The sequence below is a fragment of the Taurulus bubalis genome, assembly GCF_910589615.1.
Source record: "Taurulus bubalis genome assembly, chromosome: 5".
Classification (NCBI taxonomy): domain Eukaryota; kingdom Metazoa; phylum Chordata; class Actinopteri; order Perciformes; family Cottidae; genus Taurulus; species Taurulus bubalis.
The window spans coordinates 28,248,016-28,264,932 of record NC_136593.1 but is presented as its reverse complement, the minus strand read 5'-3'; the positions used below and the strand labels follow the sequence as shown (position 1 = coordinate 28,264,932).

The window sequence follows — 16,917 nt, the reverse complement described above, 5'->3', positions numbered from 1 at the left end:
ATTCATGTCAAATCTGACCAGGCTTTGGTTTGGAGCTGCACCCTTGTTTATGCACAACATATTAAATGCACTAATATTGCATTTTCCATTGTCAGAGGCTGTCTGGTATCCATGTAATGCAACATCACCCTGGTGGGAAATCAGCAGAGCAGACATTTCTTAGGATGGATGGTTCGTTCTTTTCAACAATATCAACATACAGTAATAACACAACTAATGTCTGTCAGGGTTCTTCCTGTCATGGAGTTTTAAAATGATTATTTCCAGGCCTGGAAAAGTCCTTGACAAAAATAAAACCCCAAAAGTTTAGTAAAAGTCATGTAAATGTGTTATATTCATGTGTTCATGACGTTCATTTACGCTGAGTTTGAAATATTAAATATGCTTTTAAAAGAAAGACTCAAAATATAAGCAGGCATACATACAGGCATCTATATAAATGTTTATTATTTTAATCAAACTATTGTCTCATTCATTTGTGTCATTTAAGGTTTACTGTATGCTTTGTATTCTCATTGTTAGTTTAAATACTCTGCATATATTCATTTATTTCAGCGATCGTAGCACCCTGTATTAACATGGCAGGTCCAATGGGAACCAGCGGGCCCACGGCGCTGTCTGCAGAGGGCCGCCTCTCCTCTTCAGCTCCGGGTCTGTGGGAACACTCTGTCTACTCTCCTCTTTCCTTCATGTCAAACATCTTGCACCAACGGATCCGCAGAAGCACGCTGACCAGATACAACCCGAGCCTGCCTGTGCCTCAGGTGTGTTTCACCCTGTCACGCCTTTACTTCACATTGCAGCCCGTTCCCATGCTTATTTATAGCTTTACTTTATATGATTTAAAGGGTTCTTACGGTCGTGGAAAACCTGGAAAAGTCATGACATTGTTTCATGGTTTTTTCCAGGCCTGGAAAAGTCCTTGAAAAAAATAAAATCCCAAAGTTTTGGAAAAGTCGTGTAAATGTGTTATATTCATGTGTTCATGACGTTCATTTACGCTGAGTTTGAAATAATCATATATATTATATAAGCAGGCATACGTACAGGCATCTATATAAATGTTTATTCTTTTAATCAAACTATTGTCTCATTCATTTGTGTCATTTAAGGTTTACTGTATGCTTTGTGTTCTCATTGTTTGTTTAAATACTACATTTACTCACTTTTTACTGTTTACACCCAGATTTTACAACATGTTTGCTCATGGACATTTGGTTTAAAATCATGGAAAAGTTATAAAACCCATTGGTCAAAATGTGTATGAACCCTGGAATTATGTTGGAAGAAACGTAACACAGTGTGTTTTATGTTTCTGCAGACTCAGAGTGTGGCACCTCCATCCGTATTTGGGGTCAAATTTCGCAAGTGTGCACAGGTACATCAGCACAATTGTTTGAATACAGCACATTTTATTTATCTGCGTTTCATTTCAACACATTTCTCTGGACCATTTTGAGCATGCAGAATGTTGTGAGTCTTCCTATTCCTTCTCGTGGCCCCAACCAGGTGAAGCTGGGCACTGATCCTCCTCAGCTGATGTTCTTCCTGCTGATCCACAACATGGGACCCCTGGGCGGCACCAACCTCTCCCAGGTGGCCATCCGGGACTCCATTTCTGGAATAGTACCTTTAAAATCTGACGGCCGCGTGGTGGAAAGAGGCTTCCAGACGTTTGCCATTGATTCACTCTCTGGTATGTCTGGGAGTCAATCAAAGATTATTCTGGTTCGAAATGTAAAATATTAGAATTTCCTGCGAGCTGCATTCAGAATAAATAACACAATATTGATTGTACTTCTTTAGCCGGATCCCACGTTGTGGTCAACTATACTGCTCTCATAAGGAATCATAAGAGTGAAGTCCTGGCCCTTCCAGCTTTCCTCACCTTCTCTAACGCCTCGCAGGTATTGTTTCTCTGCACTATTGAACCTGAGAAGTTATGTCAGCATTTTCAGTACGATAAGAACAATTTCTCTCTTCTTACCCAGAGTATTTTTTCCTGACTCCTCAGAATGACGTCAGTATGTTCGGGCCTCTGACGGCTAATCTAACCTTGAGGGTCAATTCCACCGACAGGGTGAGTTCCTCCACTGAAAGCCCACTTTCAGCTTCAGGCATTGCATGTTTTCATCTTGTGTTGTCCACAGCTGATCTGATGAGACGTCTGATGATTCTGCCCACTGGTTTAGCTTCATCCTAACCACGGGGTCCACTTTGCTGGCTTTGTTGCTGGGTTCTTTGTCACGCTGGTGCTGCTGTCCCTGGGGTTTCTGGCCATGAACCTGATCGGTCTCAGAACCAGACTGAACCTTCTCCAGCAAAGGGTAACACAAATTAAAACTTGCTTGATTAGTTAATTATTTATGGTAATTAACAGTATTTGTGGATGTTATAAAAGAGTTGTTAAAGCTTGTCTGTTAAAAGGAAATTTTGTATTTTGTCCAATCCAACAATATACAGTGTATGGTAGTTTTGTTGACCAACTGTTTTTCAACAAATCAGTTTATGTGACTCATTTTGTAATTTTTCAAATAGTTTTAGGTTTTTAGATTGACTTCAGGTCTCAGTTAATCCACTGTGCATATCTTTCCTTGCTTCAGAGAAACAGAAGGGATTCTGACCCGGAGTATGCCGACTGCACCATGAGTGAGACCGTGAAAGATGAGGCCGCGTTTGAAGACAAGATGGTGGACACCATGGTGCTGGAGGATCCCCAGAACATGTACCAGGCCTTGGAGAAGTGAGTAGACGAGTCAAGACCTTCAACACTCCGGTCTGCCGGCTGCAGCGACGAAGAAAGACACACCGGCGCCTCATGTTGCTTTCTCCTGAGCCACTAAGAACCCACAACGCACAACAGGTGTCCTCTGCTTACTCTGCATTTCCTCCCTTTCAGCCTTGAGATGTCCACGCTGCTGCACGCCACCAACAGCCTGGAGGCCACTCGGGTTCAGATCTACAGGGACGTGATGGCCTCCCTGCTGGGCGGCCTGCGGCCCCGGGGCCCGGCCGGCGCCCAGGCCCAGCAGAGGCTCCTCAGCGTGCTGCACGGACAGATGCTGGGCATGGAGGGCCGGCTGAAGGAGGAGCGAGGCGCCCGCATGGCCGCTCTGGCCGGCCGCTGCAACCAGGAGACCCGGGAAGAAATGGAAGCGGAGCACCGCAGAGAAGCTGCTGAGAAGGCCCAGGCCGAGCTGCTGTGTCAGCATGCAGACCAGCAGGTAGTAAACAGTCATTTATTTGTTTGTTTTCCCCCTGGATCTGAGAGTTTATTGCATTCATTACATCCTACCACTAAATTGTAACCCTCATGTTGTTGCTAGGAGCTCCTCCACTGCAGCGTCCTCCTGGAGAAGCTCCACAAGCTGACCCAGAGTCAGCTGCAGCGCTTCCTGTTGGTCAGGCACGAGGAAGCCTCGGGGAAGGTCCAGAGGCAGATCATCGAGTGGCGGCGGGTGGAGTTGCACAAGATTTTCTCTGAAGAACTGGAGGAGGCCACCAGGATGGGCGAGCTGGAGAAGAGCGCCGCCAAGAGCCTTCAGCACGATTACTTTGCCTGTCAAGTGAGCAACATTTCAATGACACAATTATGTGTGTGTGCATACATTTAGCTTTATTGACACCTGCAAACATGGCCAACACAGCACGTAACACAGCATGTCATTTATAGAAGGACTTTTCACCGATCTGTATTTGTGTTGATCCGTACATGAAGCAAACTACCTTTTAAAAACCAATCTCCCCCTAGGGGGCAGACTGAGCCATTGTTATATAAAACTGTAAATCATAGCTTGTTTTATAAAAAAAAAGCCCAAACTGCTGTATTTGGATGTATTGAACACATAAGTAATATAGAAGTGAAATATATGGTTTGGTACATGAACAAATTCAAATGTCACAGATGTGCGCAAATGTGCCCCAATTCAAATTTTGGAGTCCTCGCCTGAATGTTCTCTGTTCTAAACCCTCTCTAACTTTGTTCTGTTTCACTTTATCAAAGTTAACCTTTGCAGAGAGAATGTTCACATATTGAGCTATGATTTGGGTTAGAGAATGTTCACATATTGAGTTATGATTTGGGTTAGAGAATGTTCACATATTGAGCTATGATTTGGGTTAGAGAATGTTCACATATTGAGTTATGATTTGGGTTAGTGAATGTTCACATATTGAGCTATGATTTGGGTTGGAGTTGGACCTTACAGCTTCATCATTTCAAAGAAATAATCATCCTGAAAGTAATTATTTTTCTAGGTGGACCTGAAACCTTTTCATTTTGTTCTGTGTGTCATCTTCATTTACTCTTAACCAGTAACATATAGACTGATATTTACACATCTGAACAACATCTCACATGTGTACCTTTTATTATAACACCAACTGTATTCAAATAGCCTTAGTGGTTGCAGAGATACACCCTTTTTAGTTTGGGGATGACATTTTCGAGCAGAGGCCTAAAAATAGGTTGTTGTTCTATTGGTTAAAAGTCATGTCCTCCTTCTTCTCTGCGACCAGGATCAGCTGGAGGAGGTGCTGGATGTGGTCCTTGCCAACCAGCGCTTCGTGCTCGCTGAACGCCACGCGCAGAGGAAGTTCTTGGTGCACAGCCTTCACAGCCTCAACAGCCTGATCTCTGACAGCTTCTCCAGCACCTCCAGCAATCTGAACAGCTGGTTCTCTCACATCAGGAGGTGGGAGCTCATTTCACATCTAGATGCACTGACACTACACTATAAATGTGGCCAAGTAACATGATATTACAGTATGAACAGTTTTAAAATTGAACCTGTTGTGCTTCTATTTGGGATGTAAAATATATAATAGAACATATAGATTTGCAAAAACAACACTGCCGAAGATAATTGAACACACTATTGAACAAACAAAATATTGTACATATTATTTATAATGTGTTTTCCTGGTGTTTCACGTGAGCCTTTGTTAGCGGTTCAACCTTGTAGGCAGCTTGAAGCTCGCTTAATGTAAGTCGGATGAACTGCAGCTGTTTTTTAACCTGGCATGCGTTCATTTCTCCACCAGGGGGAGCAGTGTGCCTTCAGAGCCGATCGACCAGCTCCAGGAGAAGGCCCAGAAGGAGCTGGTGATGGTGAGGCAGAGACTGGAGGAGGCGCTGAGCCAAGAGAGGAGAGCCATGCGCTGCGAGCTGATCAAGAAGAGGCGGGAGCTCATCTCTGACTTGGTGAAGAGAAGCGGCCGCTAAACCTGTTCGTCTCGTACCGTAACTATTGCCTCATCTTTAATCCATCTCCCTGCCTCCTCCAGTTGCGGGTCCACAAACAGAGACAGAAGGATCTGTCGGTTCTGTCCAAGGGTCTGGAGGGAAGGACGGACGTCGCTCGGCATCTGCACTGCTGGCAGAACTTACTGACGGCTCACAGTTTGGAGCTCGCAGAGCTCATCAACAACCTGGACGAGGAGGCTGCTGCAGACATCCGCAAGGTGCCACTCTAACATGACACCACCAGCACTGGAAGATGCACATAAAAACCCACGCTGACGTCCCACTGGGATGGATTTAGTTGTAATGACGCCTGTCTTGATCCCGTCCCGGTTCTCCAGGTGACCATGCGTGTGATTCAGGGTGCCGTAACAGAAATCAAAGCCATCCAGCCATCTGCAACTCAGGCCTTGCTCACGCTCTTGCCTCCAGGGGCTCAACGCGTCCTGCAGCAGGGGGAACCAGAGGCAGGACCGGCACAAGCCCCCCAGGGACCAGGAGCCAGCACTCTCCTGCAGGGCCAGGAGAGGCTGCACCAGGAAGGCAAGGCGGCCTTACACACCCTGAGCTGCAGCAGGGCGGCGCTCAGGGAGGCCATGGAGCGAGAGCTGCAGGAGCAGAGGGAGCTCCGGGCGCACTGCAGAGCCTTCTTCAGGTCAGTGGTGCAATGATACCCGTTATTTCATTCACGGGGCTCCAGAGACAAGTTCTTTGTGTTCCTATTACAGGGTTCTTACGGTCAAAACCCCAAAAGTGTTGTAAAAGTCATGTAAATGTGTTATATTCATGTGTTCATGACAGTCATTTACGCTGAGTTTGAAATAATTAATATGCTTTTAAAAGAAAGACGCTCAAAATATAAGCAGGCATTCATACAGGCATCTATATTGTGTATCACTTTATACACTGAACAATACTAATACTATTATCATATTTGTATTTATTATTATTTTATATTATTATTATTATATTATGATTATAGTTAATATTATATATATGTATAAATATATATATAATTATTATTATATTAATTATTATTATTATATATTATTCATATTTTTTGTGCAATACTGTTATATCTTTTATATTTTGTGCCCTATTTTTATTTATTTTTTACCTTAAGTTTATTCTAATTATGTGAGTTAGGAGGATCCAGGAAAATAAACATTTCATTGTATAGAATAACTCTGTTATCTGTGCATATGACAGTAAAAACATCTTCAATCTTGAATATAAATGTTTATTCTTTTAATTAAACTATTGTCTCATTCATTTGAGTCATTTAAGGTTTACTGTATGCTTTGTATTCTCATTGTTAGTTATTGTCAGTTATTGTCCCTTTTTCATGTTTATACCCAGATTTCACTAAATGTTTGGTCATGAAAATCTGGTCTTAAGTCATGGAAAGTCATGAAACCCATTGGTCAGGATGTGTATGAACCCTGATATTAGCTGTGGATGTCCTGGAGAGGTAGATAGAGAATAAAGACAAAGATGAGCACTTTCTGAATAATTGGAGACAAGTTGACGTCAGGTGGTGATATTTCTCTACAGCAAAATGTACGAGAGAAGAAGAACACCGTCCTCTACGCAGCCGTGTAACGTCTCGTGTGTTTACCTGTCGGCCGTTTCTCCCCCTGCCTCAGTTGTTTGTGTTCGTCCCAGCTGACTCTGTCTGAAGACGACGGGCTCCGGATGAAGCTGGAGTTTCAGAAGTGTCTGTCGGTGATGGACCTGTGTCTGGTGCTGCCGCACGCCGTCTCCAGAACCAAACTCCACACCGCTCTGGCAGCTCGGAGGAAGGAGAGCGAGCAACAGATGGTGAGCACATAATCACACACAGCTGAATGCAGTTGTTATGTTGTTAAAACCTGTGTGTGGGGAGGTGCAACATGTCTGACTTTGGCTGCGGCTCGTGGTCCTATATAGAACATAAAGTCACAGTGGCAGCAGGAATGCACACTACTACACTCATATAAGAGCTCATTGCATCCAACCGCTGATGGAAAATGCATGTGTTGGTTCTTTTGCAACACATGAGCAAACTAAAATGTAAAATAAAGTAACTTATCGTTTTCGTACTGATTATGAACAATGTTCTGAATGAAAACAGGATATGGAAGAAACAGTGATCCACACGCACGGAGACAGATGGTACTTTCTCCTTTAAATCTCCCCGTGATGCAATTACAGTTTGAAGCCTACATGCATTGAACCACAGCAGGATATAATGGTGCATTAAATATGTTCTCTAATGACCGCCAGTGCAAACCACACTGCGATCAGCCTCACTTGATGCGGCCGCTGCATGAGTGCACATTGTTATGGAGTAATAATACAGGGTGGTTTCATTCTAGGAGTCATTTCCCAACCAACGTTTGGATATTTTGTTTTTTTTGCAGATTAATATGCAACCCAAGGGGAAAAGCAGCGAGGCCAGACAGAGAACAGACACTTCTGACCTGCTGCTGTTCCAGAGAAGACTGGAAGACGGGATCCAACTGTTTGAGGAGGAGAAAGAGACGGAGAGCGGCGTCATGAACAAGGTGAAGCCGCCAATAATGAAGTTGTTTTCAGTGCATTAAGTTACTGACAGGCAAGAAGGAACAAGTGTATGCATTTTAGTGTTAAAGTTGAATGTCTCGAGATGACTTAATGCATTACGTTGGCAGGTGATGGAGGAGATGCGTCGGGAGAGAGAGGAGGATCTGCGTTGTCAGGGCGACAGCCTGGCGATGCAGATGGCCACCATCCACTACCAGAAGGCTGAGAGGAGGACCAAAGTCTTGGAGACTTCCAGAGCCATGCTCGCTCTGCACAGCCTGCTCATTCAGCAGCTCCGAGACAGAAAGAGCCTGCAGAGACAAGAGCTGGCCCAGAGTATACAGAACCACTGCTTGGTAATGCTCTGCTCCAAGTGAACCCCCATGGACACATCATAATGCGTTATTCCCAGAAAAATGCTCATGTCTCCTCTGAGAGTAATACTTTCTCATTAGAAGTTTTATGAGAGTGTAGTTTGACTCTTTCCAGGGCCTGGAGGAAGCGGAGCAGCAGCTCCAGCAGGAGAGAGCGGAGCTGGACGGCCTGCAGACGTCTCGGCCCAGAGTGGAGTCCAACCCGCCGCAGGGAGAGGACTGCGAGGAGGTGGAGGAGGGCAGTGAAGAGGAGCGGCTGTTTCAGCTGCAGCAGGACTGCAGGATGACGTCCATCCTGCAGGAGGCGCTCTACAAGAGCGATCAGGTCATGGCGCTGTTGGCCGAGAGGTGAGCCGTCGTCGGGTGGGTGTTATCTCAGGAGTGACGAGGAATGTTGTTTATTGACGCAGCCGCTCGGCTTTACAGTGTTGGAACTCTGTGGTGTTTTCAGGCTGCAGGAAAGGACTGGCAGCAACCAGGCCACGGAAGATTTAAAAGGGCAAATGGAGCTCAGGAGACTTTATGCAAACTGTGACCAGGTCTGAATTTACGGAGACTTTCCAACGTTATATTCAACACAATGTACCATAAATGGCATGGGAAATACAGGGACGTCTCACTGTTGTGTGCATGCCGGAGGATTTCGATGGGAAATGTGTATTTAAGGTGGATCTGTGCCCTGCGCTCCGTCTCAGGATCTGGAGTTTGCGTCTGGGCTGGTGAAGCAGAGTCAGGTGTCTGCTGAGGTTCTCCTGGAGGCCCTGCGCCTCCTGCTGCCCACGCTGCCGGAGAGCGAACTCCTCTCCATCACCGACGCGCTCTGCCCCAAACAGCTCCTCTCATCATCTGCAGAGCACGAGCCATCCGGGTAAGAACCAGGTTCAGGATCGGTCCACTGTGGTGTGTCACATTCGGGCAGCGGTTCTCAAACTGTGGGGAAATGAAGGATCTTTTGTGTGATTTTTGCAGTTGGAATTATCCGTATTTATTAGACAAGTCTTCATCAGATAGCCAGGCATCCCTGACCATGTTTCAATCAAAGCCAGCCATTGTTTTTGCAGAGATCATATCCCAGAAACCAGCTTCATAATATTGTGATGACCTTTTGACCAGGTGTGCCGGAGAGCTGAACAGACTGCTTCCTGTCAAACTGAGAGAAGACGTGTTGCTTAAAAATATGCCAAATATGCCGCGCTGCACTGTGGAGAGAGAGAGGTGAGTTCAACACATTCCTGTTTTCTGCAACGAGCTGCGATATAAAGACTTGAAGTGGTGCTATAATGAAGTTCAGTGATCACCAGCATCATAGGCCTTTATTGATCTCATGGTTCTTACGGTCATGGACAACCTGGAAAAGTCATGGAATGTTAAAATGGTTATTTCCAGGCCTGGAAAAGTCCTTGAAAAAAAATGTAATCCCTATAAAGTTTAGTAAAAGTCATGTAGATGTGTTATATTCATGTGTTCATGTCGTTCATTTGCGCTGAGTTTGAAATAATTAATATGCTTTTAAAAGAAAGACGCTCAAAATATAAGCAGTATGCCTGCTTATACAGGCATCTATATGAATGAATGAATGAATGAATGAATATATACTTTATTAATCCCCAAGGGGAAATTTAGTGTCGCGTAGCAGCCATTTACACAGAAAATAAGATAAGATATAAAAACAACAGGGATGAAAGATATGTGCAATAATAATACTGATAGAATAAAGATAAAAATAACAACAACAACAATAAAATAGCTGTATGAAAGAAAGAATAACAGAGCATTAATTTAGGAATTAAATAAAATGGTCCAGGTTGTCCAATATGGACAAAAGTTTCTTCAGCGTCCTTCTCTCCACCACCTGCTCCAGAAACTCCTGCTTGCAGCCGATGATATATGATATATATGAATGTTTATTCTTTTAATCAAACTATTGTCTCATTCATTTGTGTCATTTAAGGTTTACTGTATGCTTTCGGGTTACAAGCCGCTCCTACCTCCTGTCAGTGTCCCCGCTGTAGCAAGCTAGCGCTAGCGCTGCTGCTAGCGCTGCTGCTAGCGCTGCTGCTAGCGCTGCTGCTATCTCCCCGCTGCTACTGCCCGCGTCCCCTCTGCCCGAGTCGGGTGTCGAGCCGGGGCTGGTCCCGCTACCTTCGGTGGTTGTCGGGGAGCTAGCGGAGAGTTAGCGAGGAACTAGCGGAGCACTAGCTGGCTACAGCGGGGAGCTAACGGGGACACTGACCGAAGGTAGTAGTGGCTTTTAACCCGACTTTTACGTTATACAACGAGATTTCACAAAATGTTTGGTCATGGACATTTGGTTTAAAGCCATGGAAAAGTCATGGAAACCCATTGGTCAGAATGTGTATGAACCCTGGATGTGTATTACGTCTTTTACACTCCAGTCCCATAACAACAGCTCCTCTGTCCTCCAAACCTCACAGACTCCGGGAAAAGAGGCAAAGTTTGATGGAGAAGCTCCTCCCCAGATCCCGTATCGCGCCTCCAAGAGAGGCTGCACCGCTGCTGGCTGAAGAGAAGGACAAGGAGGACGGTTTCTCTGAAGCTCCACGGCCTGTTCATGAAGCTGCCGTCACTGGAGACGCAGTCACACAACAGCCAAGCGACACTAAAGAAAGGGCTGTGAACCCATCAGGGCATGAAAGGTTACGCAGCACAGAGGGAAGCGTGCCGCCCTCCTCCAGCGTCCCCGCTGCCGGACAGAGGCTGTTTGTGTTCCGGCATCCTCCAGAGTCCTGTGGCAGCGCAGACGCTCCCAAAAGACAAAGGAAAAGAAACTTTCTCAATCTGAAGAAAGGCTCCGTGGCTCCAACCAACCTCCCTTGAGACTTACAAACACTGTTTTTATGATGATGATGATGGTACTTTAACATGATAATTTTACAATGCAAAGTAAACCAATGATTTTGCAGTGTAGCAAAACATGTTCTCTCCCTTTACATGGTGGTCATACAAAGGTTGTTAACAAACATTATTTTTTAATGGTCTCGTCATGGATGTCTTTTCACTACATTTAAAAACAGACACGATCCTTTCCTGTATGGGGTCAGATCAGTCTCAATAATGGCAAATGCACACAGAAAGATTCATAAATATATTCTATTTACAAATGCACACAGAAGGATTTACAAATACATTCCAATGATTTATATAAATGTAAAAGAAAATCACAAATATATTTCTGCATTTGTATGTATTTGTGTGTTGATTTTTCTATTTATTTGTGGATCGCACAGCTTTTTGAGACTCCCCTGACGTGCTTGGGTCTGCAAATGCGTTACAGTTACGCAATTTGCGGAGGTGAAGTCAGAAGTCAAACAATGGCGTCTGGTAGCGTCAGTAGCACACGTGTATTTTATACCTTTTATTTATCTATTAATAATTACAGTTATAGAAACTGTAAACAAAAACCATCAACTAAGCCATACATGTTCATAATTCATCAATCTTACTCTAGATTTAATTAACTATCTCCCCTTACTGGGTTGTTTTCTTGCTTTCCCGCTGAATTTAAGCATATTTGAATTTCTAAACTCTGCGAGCAAGAAAACAATAACACAAACACACGTTTATAAAAGTATTTGTAACACGTCAAACACAAACGTAATCAGGGAGGAAATACGTTTCTCGTCAAACGTATTTGTATTCCTACAGGCATGTAATAATTACCTTGCCTCAATTAAGTTCTCAACATATTGGACAGTGTTGAGATAAATGTCAGCAGTCAGACTCTTGCAGTGGTTCAATGTGGTCTTGCAGCTGCATCGTTTCAGGGTCTGAGAGGCCGGTGTAGGACATTGACCCCATGATGAGCCTCATTTGTGTACCCACTCTCCTCCCATTGAATACCCTGACAAAGACAGATACGTGTCTATGAATTGTATTTGTATCGTTGGACACAACCCTATTATTGCTGCTGCTCCTCCTCCTCCTCGTGTTGCTGGACCCACTGGAGGGACGGGGCACAGGAGAACCAGAACCAGGACTGAGAGGCAGACTGTGAGACTCTGCTGCAGTACAATGACAGGTTTTCTAAAGGGACCCTGGTGCACTACCACCTTCAAGAACAGGGGGCGCCAACATCAACACAAGATGAAAGTTCCTGACAGTGAACAATAGTAAACATTCTACTTTCTAATGATCAGCGTGTTATTTAACTCATAAATGCTGCTAGCGTGCTGCAGGCTCTTGTTTCCTTAAGTCTTTCTCTCCAAAGAGTGTGCATAGTTATTTAAATAGAAAGCTTAAACACTGGTGTAATGGCCATTTGTCCCGTAAATGAAATGAAAATAAATATAAATCAAAATCAAAAAGCCGCTGATGCACCGTAGTTATGTAGCAGCTAAAAGAATGCAGGGTCCATGCGGGAGTCTGGGTTTACTGCTATTTATTGTAACTTAAAACAATCAAACAAAAGAACAAACAAACCCTGATCTGTCGCTGAGCTGGTAGAAAACAATAAGCTGACCCACCTACAGGTATTACCCAATTATCTGTTGTTGTTGTTTTATTGTTATTGTAACGTTTAAGCAAAAGATAAACCCTCGCTGCATGAATTCACTTCAAACTTAATCACCGGTTGTAACCCGGATGTTCTTGCCGTTGCAGGCGGAGCTCGAAGCTCTTTTCTTCTTCTTCACCTCCCACTTTCTCTCGCTCTCTTCTTCTTCACCTCCCTCTCTCTCTCTCTCTCTCTCTCTTCTTCTTCTTCACCTCCCTCTTTCTCTCGCTCTCTGAGGAAAAACGTCCTCTCTCTCTTTCTCCGTGCGTTTGTCATGTTTCCGGAAGTCAGAACGGCGGCTTGGTCACGTGGTACAGGACCGACGCGTCACGTCGCCCTGGGTTTCGACGCTTTGAAGCAATACTACAGTATAAATACGTCATGATGTATCTACAGTATTGGCTGACACGATGGTGTGGGGGTTAAGTACTGGTTCCCCTAACATCCCTACGCGAGACCAAGCTACGCGAATCCCGGGTTCGCCTCCGGTTGGTCGCGCATGGCAAAGCATGCACTAGCTTCTCGTGTCAGGTGGGTTTCCGTCAAGGTTTCCTCCCACAAACTTAGAGAATGTCAGTACAGCTGCGAAATGCGCAGTCAGAAAGTCTCTAAGAAGAACTGTGAACTATGGGGCGCGCATCAGTATATCCGGGTACAGGTGCATGTGCACGGATGCACGGATGGGTAATTGGGGTCGAGTTAAATAGGTTAGGGATGGATGGATGGGTGGGTGTATGGGGTGGTGGATGGTGGTATAAATCAACGGGATTTAAACCACATCCAAAGGGGGTTAGGTTAGGTTAGACTCCCCTGTCCCAAAGGAAGAACAGTTCAAAAAAACTTTTTTTTTTTTTTTTTAATTACTTTTATGTATACATATATTACATACATAGACATATATACATATATTATGTATATTATACATATATTTGTATTACATTTTATTAATACATATATTATTGTATATTTATTTTAGTAATACATATATATATATTTAATGTATTAATACATATATTATATTATTTTGTATTATTGATGAAGCTCATGACTGTAAATCAAACACTCGTTGTGACATTATAATATCTGGTATAAACTATTTCAAAATGTGCATTTGAGAAAGCAACGCGTTGAGCAAAGGTTTTGACATGTTTGGCTCAGGAGCCAGAGCTTCCTCAGCCTCCACGTCATCGCCCTCCTCATCTTCACTAGATGAGATGTGCTTGATTCCTCCATGGTGAGGGCAGCGCGACCAGGTCATGTTTGCGCGCTGCGGCACATTAAAAAGCCTAGAGTTTTTTTTCAGCGTTAGAAATACGATGTGTGGCGGGAGGGCGTGACTTAAGACCGAAATGCGTGACAGTCACGCTCAATGCGTGACACTTGAGAGCCCTGTATATAGTAAAAGACGCCAGACGGCAGAACGTATTCGGGGCTAATTAAAAACACCTGTTTTAGCCTAGGGACGCCACTGCAACTCACACCAAAACAATGTAGATGAATAAATAGCACAAGAGGATGCATTTTTTACTTTTGTGTGCACTGTCCCTTTAAGAGCCAAAGGAGTTCATTTAATACAAAATCAACAAGTTGACTACATCCCACACTGTAAACCCGAACGTCCAAAGTAATTAAATAGATTAAGTAGTGTATACTCAAAGTTTTAGAAAAAGTTCTACTAACTTAATTATGTCAAGTTGGTGTAACATGGTCTTCCTTTTTGAGTAATTTTAACTAATAATTTTAGATTAAATGGAACTAATTTGTGTATATGTAAGCATAACTTAAAAACATAATTTAAGTACAACTTAATATAATTAAGTAATTACATGCTAAGAATGTTATTTCTGTATTTCTATTGTTTCAAATAGGGATGATTTAAAAATAAACCTAATTTATATAGCACATGCTAAAATACAATCAAATCTCAAAGTGCTTCACCAAATAAGTAAAATCGATCATAACAAATAAATTGCAATCATAGCCTATTAAAACAGTAACAATTTGATTGGGGCAAATGGTCTGAAATGCATTAGACATTAGTGAAAGACAAAATGTATTTATTTTATTCATTTTTAAATTTTTATTATCTAGACTACATCAGTTTAATGTAGCCTTCTTTTTTTGAGCAGCTGCAGGGATCATTTTAAAGCTCAAACTGAGTTCCTACACTGCAAGTCCACGTTCTCTGTAGCTTTGAGGGACGCTCGTTTTAAATTCTGAGCAGTAAGCACACTGTAAAATGTGCTTTTACGGAACATTATTCTATGTCAGTATAACAAATTATTGAAGTTGTCATGATAACACAAATTAACTAGTTAGCAACATCTCAAAGACAAATAAAACGATAACCTGAAAATTCACACTCAACTGAATTAGTAGTGTAAATCAACTTGATTAAGGAAGTAGTCACCATGTTTTTGCGACCGTTATCGAAGTGCATTATGGGGATTTGGCGGGCGAAGTTGACGTTCCTTCCGTCCTGCACCCTTTTCGGACCAGGCTTGCATGTCATCATCGGCTCAGACTGTTTTCAAGGTGAGTGAAATCATAAGTGTTTATAAGTTGATAAATGTAATGTGTGAAGTTAGATTATGTTACAATCAGCCAGTTGCCAAACCTCGAAAAAGTAAAACAATATATATATATATATATATATATATATATATATATATATATATATATTTTTAAATCCAGACTTTGCTTTGCGAGTGACATTACTACGTCTGCTCCACTTACTGAGACTTCAGTCTTCTCTGCCTGTGTCTGTCTCTCTACTTCAGCGGTGGCTGGTTTGAACTCAGAGATGCAAGCGGCAGCTAACGTAGTAACTGTTACGTGCTAATGTACGTGCTAACGTACTCTAGCTAACGAACGTAGGTTAGCGCTAGCTAACGCTACTTGGAGGTGCATATCAGACCCAGCCGAGGAGCCCGGGGGACAGTATTCCAGTAGCTTGTTCGACTGAGAAAAAGGCGGCTAACGAACGTATGCTAGCTAACGTAACCGAACGGTGCATCTCGGACTTGAAACCACGGTCTTCTTTTCAGTCAAACAAGCTAGTTAAGTCAAATACTGGTGTCCCGTGCTTCTCGGCTGGTCCAGAAGTAGCGCCCGGTGTTTCTGCATCAAGCTTGCCGTCACTCGCATCTCTGGCATCTCTTTTGTTTTTTTTGCAAGTCATTCTGTTTATTCATTTTTGTGTAAACCTAGAATTTCTGCACAGTTGCAGATAAAGATTAGGCTATTGTTCTGAGCTAACACCACCAAGCTTCAGAAAACAGGTTTTGTCAAGCTAAGTAAGTTATTCAAGACATGTATACCGTGGCAAATAAAAAAGCACATTGTTATTACCCTGCATGGTAAATCCTAAATAACTAGTAATTTACGGTGGTGATATTGAGACTTGCATGTAAGCTGCATAAATCAAATGTTCAGATATGCCACCAACACTCTTTGATAGTCAGGCAGATAGGTGTAACAATTGTGGGTTCATACGTACAAGCATGAAATTTTGCACAGTCATATATAATAGTCTAATGAATAATTCCAGATATGGAGCCACCGCGAAAACGTCCTATGGTAGCCATGGCGGCCATTTTACAAAATGGCCGTTTTGACCCCAAATATGTTTTACCAGACAACACAAATGCTTCATTATGTTCCAATGAAATTACTCTAGATACACATATATGCCATAATTGTATTCTCTAAATGACCACAATTTGCATTTGTGTTGCAAGCAATGTCAATTAACCCACCAAGGAGCGTAATACGTGCTGACTCAAACATTTTTTGAGCCTCTGTTCAGGACTAAAATTCAGGACTAAATGTTTCCGGTGAAATTACAGAACAAAATTAACTAGTTGACAGGTAAGTATATATTTATTTTATGTAAACCACTATGAAATGACAACAATTGGTTCTGAACATTTAATATTAGTGATAGTGAAATTATTAAACAATAAAGCACTGTTAAGGTAAGTTACAAGTTAGTTCCAGTTTGATCTTGTTTATACGTCACAATTTTCTCCACCACACTGGCACAAAGCAGTACATTTCAAACCAGCTTGTTGGCACTTGCATCGTCCCTTGCAACCCTTTTTGCAGTTACAACAAATCAGTTGCCTTGATGAAGTGCTGGCTTCAGGAAGCGTGGACCACAGGGGTTTCCAGTTTTGGGGATCGATCCATCCCCAATCCCCAGGTGAGGGCAGATCCATAACAACCTTGAGCATGTTTCCCCA

General features: G+C 43.0%; 1 protein-coding gene across 1 annotated transcript; it reads left to right on the top strand.

Annotated features, from left to right (window-relative positions):
• Positions 1-689: 689 nt before the first annotated feature.
• On the top strand, positions 690-11,305 carry LOC306736480 (limbin-like; the record flags this gene model as incomplete). The annotated part of the gene is made up of 21 exons (XM_079218125.1): positions 690-764; positions 1,322-1,378; positions 1,510-1,696; positions 1,807-1,907; positions 2,015-2,080; positions 2,193-2,327; positions 2,604-2,743; positions 2,900-3,224; positions 3,327-3,566; positions 4,519-4,694; positions 5,044-5,203; positions 5,287-5,463; positions 5,584-5,897; positions 6,889-7,063; positions 7,645-7,788; positions 7,915-8,142; positions 8,276-8,508; positions 8,612-8,699; positions 8,856-9,028; positions 9,274-9,375; positions 10,596-11,305. The coding sequence occupies 21 exons, from the start codon at positions 690-692 to the stop codon at positions 10,996-10,998; spliced, it is 3,699 nt and encodes a 1,232-aa protein (XP_079074251.1). The 3' UTR covers positions 10,999-11,305.
• Positions 11,306-16,917: the final 5,612 nt, after the last annotated feature.